General features: G+C 35.1%; 2 protein-coding genes across 5 annotated transcripts in view; one reads left to right on the top strand and one right to left on the bottom strand.

Annotated features, from left to right (window-relative positions):
• Positions 1 to 12,837, top strand: part of znf335 (zinc finger protein 335) — a 28,376-nt gene extending 15,539 nt beyond the window's left edge. For all 4 annotated transcript variants that reach the window (XM_087264650.1, XM_087264652.1, XM_087264651.1 and 1 more), the window contains exons 13-28: positions 140 to 216; positions 316 to 476; positions 1,280 to 1,497; positions 2,182 to 2,281; positions 2,429 to 2,502; positions 3,171 to 3,463; positions 4,171 to 4,312; positions 4,401 to 4,607; positions 5,373 to 5,515; positions 5,790 to 5,929; positions 7,288 to 7,388; positions 7,597 to 7,683; positions 9,099 to 9,182; positions 9,364 to 9,429; positions 10,230 to 10,335; positions 12,175 to 12,837. In XM_087264650.1, the coding sequence (XP_087120776.1) occupies positions 140 to 216; positions 316 to 476; positions 1,280 to 1,497; positions 2,182 to 2,281; positions 2,429 to 2,502; positions 3,171 to 3,463; positions 4,171 to 4,312; positions 4,401 to 4,607; positions 5,373 to 5,515; positions 5,790 to 5,929; positions 7,288 to 7,388; positions 7,597 to 7,683; positions 9,099 to 9,182; positions 9,364 to 9,429; positions 10,230 to 10,335; positions 12,175 to 12,281 (2,106 nt within the window). In that variant the 3' untranslated portion in view covers positions 12,282 to 12,837. The remainder of the gene's footprint in view (positions 1 to 139; positions 217 to 315; positions 477 to 1,279; positions 1,498 to 2,181; positions 2,282 to 2,428; positions 2,503 to 3,170; positions 3,464 to 4,170; positions 4,313 to 4,400; positions 4,608 to 5,372; positions 5,516 to 5,789; positions 5,930 to 7,287; positions 7,389 to 7,596; positions 7,684 to 9,098; positions 9,183 to 9,363; positions 9,430 to 10,229; positions 10,336 to 12,174) is intronic.
• Positions 12,838 to 16,247: 3,410 nt separating this feature from the next.
• On the bottom strand, positions 16,248 to 20,539 carry pimr142 (Pim proto-oncogene, serine/threonine kinase, related 142). Its single transcript, XM_087264718.1, has 7 exons — positions 19,019 to 20,539; positions 18,129 to 18,497; positions 17,752 to 17,846; positions 17,522 to 17,572; positions 17,014 to 17,386; positions 16,548 to 16,721; positions 16,248 to 16,456 (listed from the first exon to the last, which is right to left on the bottom strand). The coding sequence occupies exons 1-7, from the start codon at positions 19,194 to 19,196 to the stop codon at positions 16,359 to 16,361; spliced, it is 1,338 nt and encodes a 445-aa protein (XP_087120844.1). The 5' UTR covers positions 19,197 to 20,539; the 3' UTR covers positions 16,248 to 16,358.
• Positions 20,540 to 20,599: the final 60 nt, after the last annotated feature.

Below are 20,599 nucleotides of genomic sequence, written 5' to 3' on the forward strand. Positions count from 1 at the left end.
ACAATTGGTATTGTTGAAGGAAGTGATTATTTGTAGGGCAGCTCTAATTACCCCAACTAAACAACCCAAAGACAACACTGTCAGGAAATACTGTTTTTATTTACTATGGTAACACTAGTGTAAATGTGTTGCTTTACAGTGTGGGAAATCCTTCAAGAAGCGATACACCTTCAAAATGCATCTTCTCACACACATACAAAACTGTGGCAACAGCCTGTAAGTAAGATGTCTGGACAAGTGTATACTTGTAAAAAAAAATTGTACTTGTCTGTTAAACAAACAGCCAAAGTATCTATTTCTTTGCTCTTTTGTCAGGTTTAAGTGTGAGTTCTGTGATTACACCTGTAATGACAAGAAGCACCTGCTCAATCATCAGCTGTCCCACACCAACGACAAACCTTTCAAATGTGAAGAGTGCAAGTATTCAACAAGCAAAGAAGACTTCCTGGTGTCCCACATCGCCATTAAACACACTGGTGAGTGGTGTAATTGTTAGGAATGTTTATACTTCAGGAAGGGCTGGGCGATTAATAGACAATTTTCATGCACATTTTGTCAGTAGAGCCGGTAAACGTCCAGCACATGCGTTCAAATGAAGCAGCATTCACTACACACTACACAGAGTCTTAGTACACTGATAACCTATGCAAAACTCTGAAAAAATGTAATCAGTCAAAAATGACACAGATATAATCATTCTGTGATAATAACACAAGTTGTTTCACTTCTGGAACTATAGCTCTGTGTAATAAAAGCTGCACATGAAATGACCACATTACAGACCATTTTGTGGGATGTAAACAGTTACAGTAGTCCTAACCTGTTTTCTGTTTTACATTTTTAGCTTCTATAGCTTTCGAGAATCCAAAAAGGTCCACATGATAATAAATAATATTATGATAGCTGTTTTAACATTAAGATGTGATTAAATTGCCTCATTACAATTAAAAAATAGTTTGAAATGTTGATGGGCCAATAACATCACCACATTCATATGGTCTATAATAGTATGTTTTGACTCCAATCTCCCTTCATAACAGTCGATTGTTTGAAATAAATATTTCTCTGAGATGGTTCCATAGTCTTGTGTTTATTACACACGATGAATCAATGGAAATAGTCAAATTTTCTGTTCATTCAGTAATGACTATTGGTATTTCCTAATTCCCTTTATTAGCATAGGGAGTTTCAGTGAGTGTGCCCTCTGGCATCAATTATTTCTTTTATAAATTAAATTGGTGGATTTTTTTTTTGATCATGTCTGTTCATCTGTACCCAGGTGAAAAGCCCTTCTCCTGTGAAATGTGCCACTTCACGACCCGACACAGGAAGAATCTGCGGCTCCATGTGCAGTGTCGCCACCCCGAGACTTTCGAAGAGTGGAGTCGAACACATCCAGATGAGCCGGTCCGGCGACGGCAGACGCCTGTTTTCACTGTGGAGCAGATTGAGGAGCTGAGGTTACAGCATGAAACCCAGGAATTTCAAGGGACCATTGTGAGTACATGGATGTGCATCTTAATCCTCTTGTATGTAAATGGCAAAAAAAACTCTAGTATATTTTGTGTCTCAAACTAATTTTCTTTTAATTATATCTGAAAGTACCAATAAATGTGCTACACAAATACTCACATGGCTTATTTGATTCATGTAATCCATTTAACTTATGAATGTTTTGGTTGCTTGATGCTAAATGCATTACATAAATCACTTTTAAATGTATGTTTCTGTATGTTTTAGATGGTAAAAATGGTACTTGTTTTCAAGAAAATACAATATAAAGTATATCATGCTTTTTCCATGGTCTGATTAATTCTTTATTCAGATTTTGATCAATAGTTTAATGCACAGGTAGTTCCAGTCAGTTTTGGTTACAGCTCTAAATAGTTTTGCTACCCTTAAACATTAGTAGTGATCATGGTAATCTAACGTGTTGTAATTGACAAATAAACCGCAAAAACAAATACTAGTTTTAACTTGTATATAACCTGGCAATTGTATGTGATATAATATAATATAATATAATAAGTGATATAAACAATGGCTTACTGTGTATTAAATGATTTTAAATGCACTTTATGGAGCCAAAGTACCACTAATCATTGCATTTTAACACATGGAAAACCATTGATTATTCTTTACTTATTTGTTATTGATTTTTTTTTTTTTTTTTACCTAAAGGTAACAGTGGACCCTCTTACTCTCCAAACCATGGAGTCCATAGGGAACACATCTGTATCCCAAGATGCACTGGGCAACACTACCATCATTTACGAGCAAGGTCAGTAGAAAAGTTATCAGTAGATCAGTGATTATATCTAAAATATGTGTGTATTTTTTTAAATTCATCTACACATATTACACCATTCACATTGTGATAATAATATTCAGATTGCTCATTTAAATAAATGTTTACCTTCTCTAATAGCCCAGAACTCAGACCTCTCAGCACAGAATGCTCTAGATCTGCTGCTGAACATGAGCAATGCCAGAGAACTACAGGTATTGTGTGGCACATTGGTATTTTGTAATGAAATAAGTCATAATTCTATTGAAATATAAAATGCAGGGTTCCCATGCTTCTTGAAAGTACTTGAATTTCAGACATATGAATAACAAACCTGGAAATTACTTAAAAACAATCATAGGTCTTTGAAAGTGCTTGAATTTAAAGTTGATGATGTTATTTCAACAATTGCTGCTTTCAAAGAACTCAATGGAAAAAAAATAAGAAATTCTTATTTTACATATGACAAATAAAAATTGTTATCAATACTTCAGAAACCCCATTTGAATATTACCATTACTGAATTCCACTAATTGTATTAAAGTTCTTTAAAGTTGTTTAAAACAGTCAACATTTTTTAAAATGACACGTTCAAAACATCATCATCATGACATTTTAATGAATGTTAAGTGTAAGTGAAATGTTAAGTACAGATAGGACTTTCATAGCAATATATTTGCTGAGGTGTGGATTGCAAAGATCCTTGATTTAAAATTATTAGTGATTTAAAAGTCTTTGAATTTGGTGTCCATCAAAGAGTGGGAACACTAAGAAATGATCTAAATGACATTATTAGGCCATTTGTAAAAAAAAAAAAAAAAAGTAAGATTTTATAAATTATTATTTTTCCATAGCGGATAATCGGTTTATTTACTCTACTCAGGTGGCGGTGCTGAAAACAGATGGCAAAGCTCTGGAGACGGGGTCATGGTCTGGATCTGGCTCTGGGAGTGAAGGCTCATCCTTACAGCCTCAAAAGATTGTAACCTTCCATGTGTCGGAGAACGGGGACACTTTGGTGCAGGAGGCGTTTGAGACTGCAACAGGGGCTGTGGAGCAAGAGGAGACTGCTGTGGCACAGGAAGTGGAACAGGAAGTGGCACAGATTGGCATTGGTGCATATGAAGGCACTGATTTCAGTGTGGTGGAGCAGACCTCTGAGGAGACAACACACAGGTACTACTACTGAATGTCAAAAACAGACAATAGGTGCATTTTCCATTACAAATGTGTGTAAAACTGCGATATTGTGTTGATTAAATATTATTGTGAAGTGTTATGAGACAAACTCATTCTCAGGAAAAATCATTCCAACAATCATACAATGACACAAATGTGTGTTTTTTTCCTGGAAAGTTATAGTGTGTGATTTCACAGAGAACCTGAGGATTCAGAATATCAAGATGAACACAAAAACTGTGAAAGTTGTGAAACAAAAGTTGTGCAAATGCATCTTGTAAAATCTTTTTTTTATACTAATAAGAGATCCATATCTTTAAAAAAAAAGGACTTTTTGTACACCATGTGACCTGTGGATGCAAAAATAAAATTTAAAAATGCAAATAATAAAAATACAAATTTTGATTTATATTTTATTTGCTAAATATTTAATGTTATTTTGTATAAATTAAAAGGTTATGATATTTCCTAATCACCAATGTGAGGTGTTTATGTCATCATAAATGTGTTTGTTTGTTTGTTTGTGTGTGTGTGTGTGTGTGTGTGTGTGTGTGTGTGTGTGTGTGTGTGTGTGTGTGTGTGTGTGTGTGTGTGTGTGTGTGTGTGTGTGTGTGTGTGTGTGTGTGTGTGTGTGTGTGTGTGTGTGTGTGTGTGTGTGTGTGTGTCTGTGTGTGTCTGTGTGTGTGTGTGTGTGTGTTCAACAGCAGTTTAGAGGAGCCCTCAGCAGAGCCTCAGGTGATGGAAGTGAGTACTGAGCCCTTGTCCATCTCTACACCTCTCAAAGAAAATAAAGAGAAGTTTTACGTGAGCTCAGGCTTGACAGACGGAGTCCTGCAGCAGGTGGAGGTGAGACTGTGTTTTGTAAGAATTCAGATAGAATAACCAATAGTCCTAATGGAAAGTTAGTTAAATTGATTAAATCCTCTTTCTGCAGCTCAGCAGTGAAGCTCCAGCATCTCCTCCGCTGTCTCCATCACCCCATTCTCAACAGCTGAACACCAAGCGCTTCTCATGTCGCATCTGCATGGAGGCTTTCCATGGCCGATCGGATATGGAGAACCACAAGAGGGCGCACATCGACCCCAAAACATTCAAATGCCCCGACTGTGACTTCACAGCACCTTCTTGGCCAGAAGTCAAGGTGTGTTGGGTTGAGTTTTTCATTTTTTGTGTGTTGCTTTTTAGATACTGCTTTTCTTGTGTTTGTGCAAGGCTGTTTGTGAAGGATTTGCAAAGTTTCAAAGAACAAAGTGTATGATAAATATATGAATTAGCACTTAAAGGGAAAAATACTCTAAACTGCCTGAAATGAGTCTTCATAATCATTTCTTTGGGTTGTTGGAATGTTGAGAAGGTGCAGTTTATTTGCAGTTTGCATACAATTCCGGAGGATGTTTACAAGTGCTTAAATCACTTAAATGTGAGGAAATAGTGAGTAAATTTTCATTTTAGATTGAACTATCCTTTTAAGGAGCTTTTCAAAGCTGAAATTCAGATATCAAAAAATAGGAACCTCTCTGAATGGAGCTGTTAGGGCAGGAGTGTCCAAACTCGGTCCTGGAGGGCTGGTGTCCTGCATAGTTTAGCTTTAACTTCCTTCAACACGCTTGCATGGAAGTTTCAGTACACCTAGAAGGAGCTTAATTAGCTGTTTCAGCCAAACTGTTTCAGTTTAATTGGAACTAAGTTATGCAGGATACCGGCCCTCCAGGACTGAGTTTCATAATGAATGGTGTAATGTTTATTACGAGATCTTAAAGTAATGTTAACCTATTGCAAATCAGTGTAAAGCTTTTGACTTCCTAAACAAAATGAAGGACTTTTAAACAGCATTGTGTTAAAGTGCGTAGACTGACTAAATGTAAGTGCAAGTTAAATTTTTTTAAATTGTATTTTTTCATCCTAGACTCACATGGCCTTGCATGCATATTTGAGACCTCATAAATGCACCAGCTGCAGTTTTGCCTCTAAAAACAAGAAAGACCTGCGACGCCACATGATGACACACACCAACGAGAAGCCTTACTCCTGCCAGGTGTGCGGCCAAAGGTGAGCAACTGAGAAAGAATCATTCAAATAAATAAGCAAATATTAGAATTTGTGCTCTTTACAATATTAATACAAACAGATCCATAAAAGCTTTTTTAACTTGAAAAAGCAGTAATTTTGCTGGCAATTTACACACCCTCAGGCCATCTAAGATGTGGGGAATTTTTTTAAAGAAGATGTTTAGCTGAAACCGTAATAAATTGCCAGTGTAAAAGGCTAAACAACACAGAAACACGTTGTCCCTTATATTAAAACTCTCATGAATTAATTTTAGGTTTAACCGTAACGGCCATCTGAAGTTCCACATGGAGAGGCTTCACACTCAGGAGCCGTCTCCCCGTAAAGCTCGCTCCGTCCCCTCACAGCAGACCATCATCATCAACAGCGATGAAGAAGCTTTAGCCACACTGCAGAGTAAGTGCTGGAATGAATATAATTGAGTGGAGGAACTATGACGTCAATTTGTATGTAAAAACCTGGAATCAAGTTCCAGTTCCCTTGTCCCAAAGTCAATGGGTTTCTTAAATAGGATTTTGATTAAATCGCTTAAATAAGCTTCGAGGCTACCACAAACTCAAGATACTTTTATGTTTTGTTTAATGACATAAAGCACATCAGATACATCCCACTTTTTATTTATTTTTTTTATTTAATCGGTTATGCTTCTCTTAAAAGACAGTTGCTAATTGGAACAACAGGCAATGTCGTAGACATTATTTATCATTGACCTGAACTGGTCTGCAATGCAGCCCACTTTAAATTTACAGCTTTTGTTGGACATTTGGATTTGTCTGTTTTTTTGATTCATAAATAGTGTTTTATATAGGTTGTCGTATTTTTTTCTTATTGGGCCTTCTTATTGTGTGTAGATAATGACTAGTAGAGACCATCATAACAGATTCATTTGTTTCATCAGGGTATGGGTTCGATAGGGTAATGAAGATTCTCCACCCTAATGTCAGTAATGCAATGTTGTGAATAAATTTGTAAAAATATATAAATATTTACTGACATTTTAACATGATTATTTTACATACATCTAATGATTTTTTTGTCTTTTTTTTCTTCATCAGAACAAATTTTTAACTATAAATGCAATATTTACACTCCTCCTGAAACTCTTTTACACTCACCTTAAAACGTATATCATATGTGACTGTATGGGCTGCTTTTCTCTGTACTTCATAACAAAACAAAAGAATATTGATGTTCTCTGTCCATGATGGCATTTGCTTGGATTTGATAGACTGGTCCCTTATTTCTGTTGTCCATGAAAAAGAATATGGGATTTGTAATTGACAGTCATAGCTAGGTTTTCACTAAGGTTAACGGGCTATGTGCACACAGGCAATACACTTATTTAAACATATGTTATGATTAGAATATATAGGCACATTTCTAAAACAGTATATGTTTTAAAATTTATACAACAACTGTAAAGCAAAACAAATGTATTTCTCATTGGGAAACTATCCAAAAGGCATGTACTGTAGGTCTGTATAAATGTTGTGTGAGGATTATCCGGTTGGACAAAACGTGTAAGTGTAATGAACTGTGTTTGAACACAGAGCTAATTATTTGCAATCTTCGAGAAGTCTATGGGAAAATCTTATGGGGATTTTATTGAAGAAACCAGTTTTATGCTAGCAGCCGATTGGCCTACAAGGTGACGTCATAGTTCCTCTACTCTATACTGTAGTCACACAGCCTTGGTCTGTTTATTAGACACATCTTGCTACTTTGTTGCATTAAATTTCTTTTATATTTTGTAGATTTGCAGGCGGGTCAAGCGGTCATCAGCCCAGAGAGATTACAGCAAGCGTTGGGTCAGGAACACATCATTGTGGCTCAGGATCAAAGTCTTTCTGACCAGGTACTGCACAACTTTCTCATTCTCAGCCTGTACTTAATGTTGGGTGGTTATGAAAAATCACTAAGAAGAGCATTACATTTGAGATTGTATCTAATGCAAGGTGGTTTCGATTTTATAAAGTGATAAATGTATAAATGTAATACATAATATAACATTATATTATAGTATTGAACAAGGCATGTTTATCACAAAATGCTTCTTTTCTTAGGAGGAGGCGACATATATTCAGCAGATCACAACAGTAGATGGACAGACCGTACAGCACTTAATGACCGGAGACAACCAGGTCACTGAGGTATGACTCAATTAATAAAGCTGTTTTCAAATATACAGTAAACACACAGTCAAACGTTTGGTTTTGAACAGATTTTTATTTTAAACTACATTTACTAAAATATATAAAATAATAAGTGATTTTTTTCCTGCCCTAGTTTTAAGGTTTTAAACCTTTTTGTTTAAATACTTTTGCAGACAAATAAGTAAAATTTAGTGGTTTGAAGGATAGTGGAAAGTATAAACATTTCAAATAATAATAATTAGTATTTTGGTGCTAAACTATGATCTTTAAATACAGTTTACAAACATGTTATCAAATGATTCTTGTATTAAATATGCCTGACAAGATTCTTAGGTCTATTATCTATTGTTACACTGAATTATGATTAGGTTTGTGTCTTCTCTTAATCATTGTAAAAAGTATGACAGTCATTACACTGCAAAAAAGTCTAGATTAAGTGAGTTTCTTCTTAAAACACGCAAAATAATATAAAAACTAACTTATTTTGCTTTTCACTGGCATTTTATTTTGTTTTAATGAAAAGCTGCCTTAATGTTACATATTTTATGAAAACAAGACTATTTCACTTTTTTGCTGTTATGAGTTTATGATGTTTAAAAGGGATGCTGTAACATTTAGGTGAGACAAATGTATTGTGTGGGACAGATCAAGGTTGAGGCAGGAATTGATTCTGAATTTAAGCATTTTCTTTTACTCAATGGTTTAAGTAAAAGATGTAACAATAATAATGGAAAAAGTACTAAAAACATTTACAAAATTGTCATTGTCCAAATCAAAGAAATTAACAAAACAAAACAATCCTGAAGTCTAAAGTCTAAACTAGGCGACAAAAATAAATAATGAAAATAAAATCGATATCTTCAGTCACGACACCCGATCTAAACTAATTAAACTACAAAACTCTGAATTACACAGGGGGCGAAACTAAAACTAATCTAACAAAACGACCATTTTCAAGGTTTACCGTGGTTTGGAAAAGTCAAGGTTTTAAAACCGCCAAAACTTTCTGTTATACCATTCCTAAGGTATGTGTAAGATTTTTTTCCTTTTTTTTTTTTTTTTTGCATTTTTTTTATAGCATATTTAAAGATGCCATTTGAAATTGTAGAGAAATCTGTGTTTTTGAAGCTAATAAAGACAGCAGAATCAATGATTCATTTGAATTATTTAGCCTGACATGTTTACTGCTCCAAAAAAGTTTTAGTTTTTTACCCAGATATTTAAAAAATATATATTTTAGAGCAGTAATAACAATAACGGGAGACTGTGAAACCTTGATATTTTTCTCCAAGGTTATCATACTATCAGAATCTTATACTGGCCCATGCCTAGTAAGCGCCTTCATCTTTATAATTCCTTGTGTTAAATGCAAATATTCAATTAGCTGCCTCTTCCACCCTATATTTTCTCAGGTCCAGTATATCATCTCTCAGGATGGAGTTCAGCATTTGCTCCCAAGAGAGTATGTGGTGGTATCTGATGGGAACCACATTCAGGTTGGTCTTTGTGCTTTACATCATTCATAACCCAAGAGTCCAGAATTCCTCATGGTTTTTAATGAACAGTTCACTGATGGCTCATCTGATCTGCAACCCGAGAAGCACTTTCAGCTTCTTGTGTTGTCTGTTGGATGTTATGTTTCATTATTATGACTAAAACCTTGGCTTTGAATTGCAGATGGAGGACGGGCAAATTGCTCACATTCAATATGAACATGATGGGACGTTTTTGCAAGAACAACAGGTTGAGTCCAAACCACAATACAAGCATGTCGGAATTACTGTAATTTAAATGTAGCGTGATAGCTCATAAATACTTTGAGCTGTTTATGTCTTCATATAAATCATTTGTTTCTGTTGTAGTTATTATAATGCCAAATTTATATAATGCACTTTTTTACATCTTAATGGATTTTAGTTTGGCGCTTATTAAATAGTTTTTCATCATGGTTTAGTAATAATTAACTAATTGTTTATTATTTTTGTGGAAACTGTGATTTACATATTAAAAAGTGCAATTTAGAATATAAAGAAATGTACTTAACAGTATAGGTAACAGTAAAAGCAGTGGATAATCTGTCTTAACTTAATCAAAAATGTTCATTGTTTAGTTTTTTGTTGTTGTTTTTGCATTTTGAACATTCATTTATTACATAACTGTGGCATTTTAGGGTGCCTAAAAACACAAACCTTCGAAAACTGGTTTTAAAGACCAAGTTCTTGAATATGATCCAGATATAATCTTTGTTTTCACAAAATTATGTTTTTGTAAATCACTTGCCATTTCAATGTAGATTACAGGTTCAGTCTGTAGCCATGCACGAGTACTTAAAATAACAGTGGCAGACAGTAAAGACCATATGTTTGCAGGCACATAGTGTACTAACTTTACAAAGAGAAATTGCCAACTACTGGCCTGACATGAATAGTACAGCATTTTTAATCATTTTTACAGCAACACTTCAAATTTAGTTTGTAGTACAGACTTTTTTTGTGTAAATATACCCTGGTGTCAGTGTAAATCTCCTCTGTGTTGTGTCTCAGATTGCTGTGTCTCAGGATGGACAGATCCAGTATGTTCCCATCACTACCGAACAGCAGGTTGTGGCCCCTGAAGACCTGGAAGCAGTTGCACATTCAGCGGTCACTGGTATGACCTTTCACCTTTGACCCTACAAGTTTTTCACTTTAAATGCAAAATATAGAACTATTTAATACAATCTTTTAAGGCTGCACGATATTGGAAAAAAATTATTTTTTATATTAAGTTTTGTTTTTTGTTTTTTTTCATATAAAAACTACCTGACAAAAATCTTGTTGCCTATCCAAGTTTTAGGAATAACAAATAATAACTTGACTTCTAGTTTAGTATCAGATGTGGCCTATATGAAAGGCAAAGGCCTCTAGATTACACATATTTTACCAAAATAAAATAGGATCATGCCTTGATTTTTAATTATTTAATTAGGACAGTAAGGTCTGACTTCACTTAGACAAAAATCTTGTCACTTAACAGAAATAATGTACAGTATAGAATATAAAGTCATGGTGCTGTGAAAATTTTTATTTTTATTTAGTATGACTCCCATAAGCTTGGACGACTGCATCCATACATCTCTGCAATGAGTTAAACTTATTAATAAAGTCATCTGGAATGGCAAAGCAAGTGTTCTTGCAGGACTTCCAGAGTTCATCAAGATCCTTTGGATTCATCTTCAATGCCTTCCTATTCATCTTACCTCAGGCATAGTCAATAATGTTCATATCTGGTGACTAGGCTGGCCAATCCTGGAGCACCTTGACCTTCTTTGCTTTCAGAAACTTTGAAGTGGAGGCTGTAGTATGAGAAGGAGCACTATCTCGCTGAAGAATTTGCCCTCTCCTATTGATGTTGCCATCCACTCTGCAGATCTCTCACACGCCTCTATATTGAATGTATCCTCAAACCATGACTTTTCCATCACCAAACTTGGCTGGCTTCTGTGAGAATCTTGGTTCCAATAGGTCCTCTACAGTATTTGTGATAATTGAGATGCAGTTCAACAAATGATTCATCAAAAAAAAAATCTGCCTTCTGCCGCTTTTCCAAACGATCAACTAAAAGTCAAGTTATGACGAGACTTTTGTCAGTTAGTGTATTGTGTTATGAAAACAATTTCACCAGATTACCTAAATAGCTGTATTTGTAGAGAATTCATAATTTTATCATGATTAGAATGATTTTGCAAGAGGAGTGCATATGCATGAAATGTAATGAACAATTTAAAAGCATAGAAAAATATGATAGCGCAAAGATATGAAGAAAATTGTATGGTGCTTCCTGGTTTTCTGGGGAGTCTTAACAGTGTTTAACACCCAAAAATGACTTTTTAGCTTATTAAAAACTTTAACTTAACTGTTTTATATTCAATTCACTTAAATTTATAAGAATGATTAGGTTAACTTAATTTGGGTTGGGACAAGATAAAGGAATAGTGTGGAACACAGCATTCTTTTACAGTAAGGTACAGAAATTGAACCGATGTAAAATAACATGATGCAAATTAATGAATACAAAAGCTACAAATGTTACAATTTCTGAACAAATGCTTAAAAATCACGGTAACACTTTACAATAAGGTTCATTAGTTAATGCATTCACTAACATGAACTAATCATGAACAACACTTGTACAGCATTTTTTAATCATAATTGAACATTTCCTAATGCATTATTAACATCCAAGTCCATGCTTGTTAACATTAGTTAATGCACCATGAGTTAACATGAACTACAGTAACAACGAACTACTGTAACTAACGTTAACTAACATGAACAAATACAGTAGTAAATGTATTGTTCATTGTGTGTTCATGTTAGTAAATACATTAATTAACATTAACTAATGAACCTTTTTATAAAGTGTGACCAAAATCACTTAAAATGCTTACAATTTGCACTCTTATTAAGGTTAAATTTTGCTCTCTCTGTGTGTGTGTAACTGTTGCAGATACGGCGATGACTCAGACGGTTTACACTGAAGCCACACCTGAACAACTGGAACAACTGCAACAGCAGGGCATCCAGTATGATGTCATCACTTTTACTGAGGAGTAGAAACACGACAAACACATTATTTATTAACAACATCAACACACACACACACACACACACAGGCAGACAGAAGAATATTTGAAGATCATCTCGGCTCCAAATGAGCATCACAAACTGCGCTGATCATAAGTAACACAGACTTCTTTCACAATCATCAGTCATTTATAAGGTGAATGTACAGTTAGATCCTCTCAAAAAATGATTTATGCCTTTGTAAATATTTAAAGAAATTTATCTTTGTGTGCCTATAATGTTTAGCCTTGTAAAGGAACAAGAAATATGTATAGAGAATCCTGTATTTAAGAAGAATAATGGACATGTCTCTGTGGATGCTGCTTTAATGACAGTCTGTATATAACGGTAGGCTGGAGGATTGACATCAAATTGCTATGAAACAGTTCCTAGCTGTAGCTAAAATGCTGATAAAGAAGGTTTTGATCATTTGCTGTTTCATCTTTAGCTTCTTCAGTTTTACAGATATGTCTTTCTTTAAACATGGCTACAGACAGGAACTTTAAATGCAAACCAAATAAATCAAATCCTCTTTATCTGAATCTAACACTGATTTTCTTGCATTAGTTGTGCTATAATATTGTACAATTCTGGTTTTACAAAGCTGTTGTTTGCTGCATTTGATGTAATAATATATATACTTGTGCACATAATTATTATTATTTTTTTGCTTTTTCAGTGCCTTATGCGTGTATTTTTAAGTTACGTCTGAAAGTTCAGATCAGTTTTTATCTTTTGTTTGTTTTGTACATTCACTATCAAGAATCCATCAAACTTTCTATTTTTATAAATGATATTCAATTTTAAAGCGACTAAGACAAAGACATCTGAACTTCACTATTCAGCTAGGGTCATCTACAATTAAACCTTTAATTCAGTCAGAAGTCTTGATGCTCAGCTGTCCTTCAGTGGTCACATAACCTGCATGATTGTGCAAGCTTTGTTTTCTTTACACAAAATTAGAAGGATCAAACACTTTGTAACAGAGCAGGCTGCGTAACCTTTTGTCCAAGCACTTGTGATTTGTATATTAGGCTACTGCAATGTTCTCCAGGCTGAACTTCCATCATCTGCTGTGAAACCTCTTTAGATGATCTAAAATGCTGCAGCTCGTCTGGTCTGAGCTCTATTTATCCCAATAGAGTCCTCTACACACATCAATATCACAGGAGGATTGAGCTGGGTTTTTTTTCTTCTTATTCCACTGACGCACGGTGAGTTTGAGTTTTTTTTTAGTTGTTTTTTGGATAATCATAGTGTAAATCCTGCCATTATATTAAAGCATTTTCTTGGATTGTGTGTGTTTATGTTTTGTAATGTAATACCAGGGCTGTATTCTATTTCAGCTACATTTAATTCATTATTCATACATTTAGTTCATAATAATACGACACATACAGTGATAATTTAATCAGCAATAGAATATGGGGTCTGTTTTCTAAGTCTTTAGATGATTTTTTAATGCTCAGTAATAGTTTTTCAAGCTTGAATCCAACCGAAGGATTCAAATGTTTTGTTCTTCAGGGAGAATTACTTTAACTTGCTTTAATCCATTCATAATCATCTTTGGTGGTTTTGAAGTATTTTGCTGTGCTGTAATCAGTGGAATGGCGACATGGTGGCTCAGTGGGTAGCACTTTCACCTCACACAGGTTCAATAAGGTCGCTGGTTCAAGCCCCCGCCTGGGTCAGTTGGCGTTTCTGTGTGGAGTTTGCATGTTCTCCCCGTGTTCATGTGGGTTTCCTCCGGGTGCTCCGGTTTCCCCCACAGTCAAAAGCAGTAGTGGCAGTAGTGAATGTGTGTGAATGCAAGACTGCATGGGTGTTTCCCAGTGCTGGGTTGCAGCTAGAAGAGCATCCGCTGTGTAAAACATACTGTATGCTGTATAAGTTGGCAGTTCATTCTGCTGTGGCGACTCCTGATTAATAAAGAGACCAAGTAGAAAAGAAAACGAGTGAATGAAAAAATCAGTGGATATTGTGTTTAATAATGAGTTTGTAACTAAAAATAATAAATAGAAATGTTAAAAAGTTTGTTTTTCTCTAACAGCCTAAAGAGACGTCAGCGGAGTAAAATCAGCTCCTCTTTTACCAAAATCCACCATCAAACCTGCAGTCCGGAGCTCTTCTCCATCTACAGCCTGTGTTTCAGAGGAACCAGATGATCAATCCAGGTAAATCAAATCACAAATATGACCACACTTCATCCATTTTACAAATCCAAATCATAATAGAGATTAATCTGTCTGTGAAAACCAAAACATGAAGCAGTGATGGTTGATCACATCTCAATAGCTGTTGTTTTTAATGGTCTGATGTTTAGAAATTGAATTAATAATCTCTAAATTATTTTTCAATCTGACAAACATCTTAAACAAAGATTAGATTTACTTTGTACCTCAGTTTGGTAGAAGGTTGAATGAAGTTCACCACCAGCCTTACAGAAAATGTGGACTATTAGAGATGAAAATGAAGCTGATTTTCTTTCTTCTAGGGCATTATTAAAGAATGGGGTAACACTTTATATTGATGGTCCATTTGAGTATTAGTAGACTGTCTGCTTAAAATCTGTTGATAATATAATCAGCTTGATATTCTCCTTCAACAGACATTTAACTGACTACAAGAAACTTTGCTAATACATGTCAACTTACACTAACCCTAACCCAAACCCAACAGTCTACTTATAATCATATGAGAATACTCAAATGGACCATCAAAATTTAATGTTACCTCTTCTTCTTCTTCTTCTTCTTCTTCTTCTTCTTCTTCTTCCTATAGAACCTGTTGCTTTTAACATAGTTGGAGATGTTGTAAGCAGGGGCGTAGCAACCGTGGGGGACAGGGGCGATACGTCCCCCTCACTTTTAGCAACAGACCATTTAGAAACAGGTGATTAAGAATGCAAACTTTTGGATTTCATACAGTTGTCACTCCCGTTTCCCAAAACACATTACTATAAATAGACTGTTCAACCCTTTACATTATTACTTTATTGCAACATCTTCCTATAAAACTCGTTGCTTTTAGCATAGTTGGAGATGTTGTAAGAAAGTGATAACATAAAGGGTTGAACAGTCTATTTTTGTCACACTTTACAATAAGGTTCATTAGTTAATGTTAATTAATGCATTCACTAACATGAGCACACAATGAACAATACATCTACTACTGTATTTGTTCATGTTAGTTAACGTTAGTTAATGAAAATACAGTATTTCATTGTTAGTTCTTGTTAACTAGTGGTGCATTAACTAATGTTAACAAGCATGGACTTGGATGTTAATAATGCATTAGTAAATGTTCAATTATGATTAAGAAATGCTCTACATGTGTTGTTCATGATTAGTTCATGTTAGTAAATGCATTAACTAATGAACCTTATTGTAAAGTGTTACCTCTATTTGTTTAGCAAACGCTGGACATTCGTGTAGTAAACATGTTTTTGGAGGCGTATAAAATAATGTGGATGATTCAGACTTCTGAACACTGGATAAACCTCAGTGTGTCTGCACAAACTACACTATCAGAATTGACTTTAAAGAAATACCATTGAATATTTTGTTTGAGAAGCACAATTGTCGTGAGGGCAATGAATACTCAATGACCTTAATAAGACTGGGTGCTCTTATTGTGAAAATGCAGATGTTTTGTATTGAATGTCATATTCTCATGTTATGACATTTGTATTTTAAAACATTTCTAAAAACAGCTCTGATTTCACAATAAAACATTGGACTTTTATACGTATGATTTGCTGATGTTGCAGTGACTGATATGTTTAGGTTTTTGGTCAGCGCTGAACTGTATTCTTAAAAAATGTGTTTCTAAAAGTGTGCCTTAATGACGCCAGTGGCAACTGCAGTGTGTGTTATAAATGACTGGATGCTGTTCAAACCTCATGCCAGATTTTTGTCACTGGGACTAGATCACAATATAAGCCACATCACAAGTGAGTTCAAAAATATATATTTTTATTAGAGACATACACAAAAACAACTGTAACAATAAAGAAGTGAATAATACAATAACAAGACACTATATATTAACAGCAAAGGTGTCAACTGGCTACTCCAGCATGAACCAGTCGTGGTAAGGCATCTGTCCTAGAAGAATTCTTTGCTCTGGAATCTGCTGCAGACAAGCCCACATCAGATCACAGCATTCTGTGAAAAACAAAAGGAGAGGTGAAATTGTTATTATTATTATTATTATTAGTAAACAGTTTTTTAACTTGTTCTTTGATGAAAATCTCACCTTGAGAGAGGGTAAATTTGGACCAGTCATGCTCCAGGTAGTACAGGTCATACGTCGTTGGGAAATCTCCATGCAGCAATGTGAAGAGAAGAACCCCAAGAGAATAGACAGTTGCTGGTTTGGCATGGTAACATCCTCTTTTGTAAAACTCTGGCGGCATGTACGCTTCTGTGCCTGGAGGAGAGACATTTAGTTAAATCTCTGTGTCAGCATCATGTTGATAAATATACCAGATGGGTTTCAGGTGTGCTAATTACTGAGCTTTTAAACCGTATATTAATAAGGCTTATGTACATTCATAACTAGTGTTGTCAAAAGTATCGATACTGACACTCATCACAGTCATATTTGCTGAGCATGTGAACACCAATGGCCAATCAGTGGTGTTTAACAGCATTCAATTGGACATTTTTAAAATGTCAGTCCCAAAGTCGATACTTTTGACAACCCTATTTAAAACACCTACCAGAAAAGGTGGAGTATGCTGATTCCATCATGTAATCTCCGCAGCCGAAGTCAATCAGCTTGACCTCCAGTGTGTTTGGGTTTACAAGCAGGTTTTGCAGCTTAATGTCTCTGTGGAATACTTCCCGGTAGCAGCAAACATTGGCAGCATGAACAGCTTGGCCCATGATAGTTTGTGCCGTCTGCTCGGTGAGGACGCCTCCGTTGAGTTGCAGGAATGCCTCCAGGTCCATACTTGGCGTAGGCCGCTCCATGACCATGACATAATGGTCTTTGAAGACCTGCCAGTCAAGGAGCTGAATTATATTGGCACACCTGGAGCCACTGCTGGCCATACTTGCCAAGGTGATCTCTAGAGGTGGCTGGTCATGAGACTGAAAACAAAATAATGATGTTGGTTTTCAAACAAGGATTTTTAACCACAGCCTGTTGTCTAATATTAAATATAAGACATTTTGAGTTGAACACAGTGACTGAGAAGAGAAAAACAGAAAGTGTAGTGTACTTACAGAGCAGAGATCTTGCATACGTGGTGTCATCTGGGCAAATTTAACAGCCACCTGTTTAAAGAAATAAGCGAACAATTAACATGTGCATCCAGATCATTTCATTCAAATCCTGAACAGAGGTTTCATCAATTTAAATTCTCAGAAATGTCAAAACAATGAAAGCATGTTTCTGATGATGTTCTTTAAATAGTGAACTTCATCAAAGGTTTTGAGTCTACAGAAATGAATACCTGCAGACCATCCTGTATGCGGATCCCCTCAAAAACAGAGCCGAAACCTCCTTCACCGAGCTGCTTTCCCAGATTGTAGCGGGAGCTGATGTCATCTGTTAAAAAAGAAGAACATTTAGCTGACTGGACACAAAATCTTATTCAATTATAAACCAAATAAAACACAGAGTTTACAACAAATAAGACTTTTTCCATAAGAAAAAAGATTTTAGGAAATGAAGGAAGTGAAAACTTCTTTACTCTGTTAAACATCATTTAGGAAATATTTGAAAATGGAAAAAAATCACAGGAGGGCGAATAATTTCGACTTCAACTGTATAATTTTAAAATGTTTGATAAGCCTAAACAAATGTTATGAATTCTAGCAATAAACTTACTATTGTCCAAACAGGTCTCATCATCTGCTGTAAGACTCAGTGCAGAATCATCAGCGGAGTCATCTTGTGAGACCTTCTGGTTCAGTGAAGACTCCGAGTCTTCATCCAGTGCAGAGTCGATGTCAACCTGCACAGAGTCTCCGCTGAACGCTTCAAAGATGCCGTCTGTTGAGAACTGCTGGCTTACTGGAGATTCAAAGCTGTTCACTTCAGATTTCACAGTGGAGTCCAAGTCTTCTTCTGCTGGAGCATCAGGAATTGAAGGTTGGAGAACCTCCAGCTCCAGATTGTTCACAGCAGTGTGAAAGAATTTCGAGCTACTGATCGGCTCGTCCTGTAGGTCATGGATCTCCAGTGCAGGGAGCGGATCTAAAGAGGGGAAGGAATATCATTAATATGATTCTGTAACTCTTTTGACTAGATATTTGAAGTTAATTTGCAAAGACATCACTCAATGTATTTTATTATAATCTTGCAGTTTTTCTGTATTGAAGTGATAATTAGCAATAAAAAAGTATGTTTAAACTATATATCTAAAGGCATAAATTCAATTAATTATGAATTTCTTCTTTTAAACACAAAAATAGACCTATTCTGAAGAATATTCCTGAAATCAGCAGCCATTAAACTTCACTGTAGGAACTCAAAATACTGGAAGTCAATGGCTGAATTCAGTATTTGTGTTCAACACAAGAAAGCACCTGAAACAGGTTTTAGGAGTGAATTATGACAGAATATTCACGTTTATGTGAACTGTCCCTTTTAAGAAACTACCTAAAATTCTTAAATGTTTCTAGTCAATTTTATTTCTTATCTTTAAACAGCTACTCTGACATGTTCGGTGTGTTTTAGCATTGTTTTAGTAATTAAAATTCATAAACCTAATTTACCATCAACAGTAGCTCTTCTGGGGAAACAGGCTTGGAAGAGGGGCGGGTCATCGGTTATCGGATGACGGTGGTTTTCTGTCATGTTGCCGGTGGATTTAAGCGGCTCACGGGGTGGTTCGTGTGCACACTTGATACCGAACGCTTTCTTTAAACGGGAAATTAACTTTGAAAAGGCCATTTTATCACCGTTGTGTGGAATCGCAGTAAATACTGACCTACTAGTCGTCGAAAGAAGCAATGAGGGTTTCTGCTTGATTCAGTCAGCGTTAATTAGCCACTGATGATGTCAGAGTTACGTGGTTCCATTTGGAACGCGAAAGAACATTTTCAAAACACGCGGGGACTTTTTAAAACACAATAACTCAAACAACTAATGTTGGCTAATTTGCCTTAAAGTGCCCACACATCCACGTTATACACACACACACACACACACACACACTTAGGTCAGAATTATTATCCCCCCTTTTTCTTTTCAGTTTAGTCCCATTATTAATCTTAGTCGACACAGCAGATTGAACCACCAACTTTTCCAGTATATGTTTTACACAGCAGATGCTCTTCCTGCTGCAAGCCACCTCTGGGAAACCTTTTAATTTTTTCTCTATTAAATATTTCCAAAATTACATTTAAGAGAGCAATGAAATTTTCACAGTATGTCTGATATTTTTCTTCTGCAGTTTTATTATTTATTGAGTATAGTATAAATATTACTTATTATTAAGTCTTATTTGTTTTGGCTAGAATAAAAAAAAAAACATTTTAACGTCATATTTTTAGCCCATTTAAGCTATTTTTTTTTCCAATGGTCCACAGAACAAACCATCATTATACAATAACTTGCCTAATTACCCTAACCTGCCTAGTTACTCTAACTAACCTAGTTAAGCCTTTAAATGTCATTTTAAGCTGTTTAGAAGTGTCTTGAAAAATGTACAGTCAAATATTATTTACTGTGATTATGGCAAAGATAAAATAAGTCTTTCATGATGTAATTTCTCATTTTAATAATAGTTTTAAAGGATATCTGTGTGGTATTTAGTGACTCATTATGTTTTTAATTTAAATGAACTAATTTAGTAATGTTTGTATGTAACTGGACTTGTAAAAATTTTTTATCTAAAACTTCTTCTCAATTAACATTAATGACAACATTAGAAAACCATAGATAAGAGCTGACAGTTACTTACAGCCATTTATTTATTACCATCCTGGGTTTTGCTTTCATTTGCAAATTTCTTTCAAAATGTAGCACTTAATATTTAGTTAGTTTCTGTCATTTGAAAGTAATTGTTTACAGTATTGCAATATTTCCGTCTCTATTGTAATGTTACACTACTTTTGCATTGAATCTGAGCTCATTTTCGATATCATGGGTATGACCTATTATCTAGACTATATCAGTGGTTCCTAACTGTTTAGAGTGGCATACTCCTAACATCCTTCTCCATTCTCTTTTCCGCTCAGACTGCAGTCTCTTCATTTAAGCACACTATTTGCAATTTAAATAAACATTTTCTGTGAATTCTTTACCTTCATGAATTCTTCTTTTTTTACATTAATAATGTTTAGAATAAAGTA

This window comes from Danio rerio, chromosome 8 (assembly GCF_052040795.2).
Source record: "Danio rerio strain M-AB ecotype USA chromosome 8, GRCz13ab, whole genome shotgun sequence".
Classification (NCBI taxonomy): domain Eukaryota; kingdom Metazoa; phylum Chordata; class Actinopteri; order Cypriniformes; family Danionidae; genus Danio; species Danio rerio.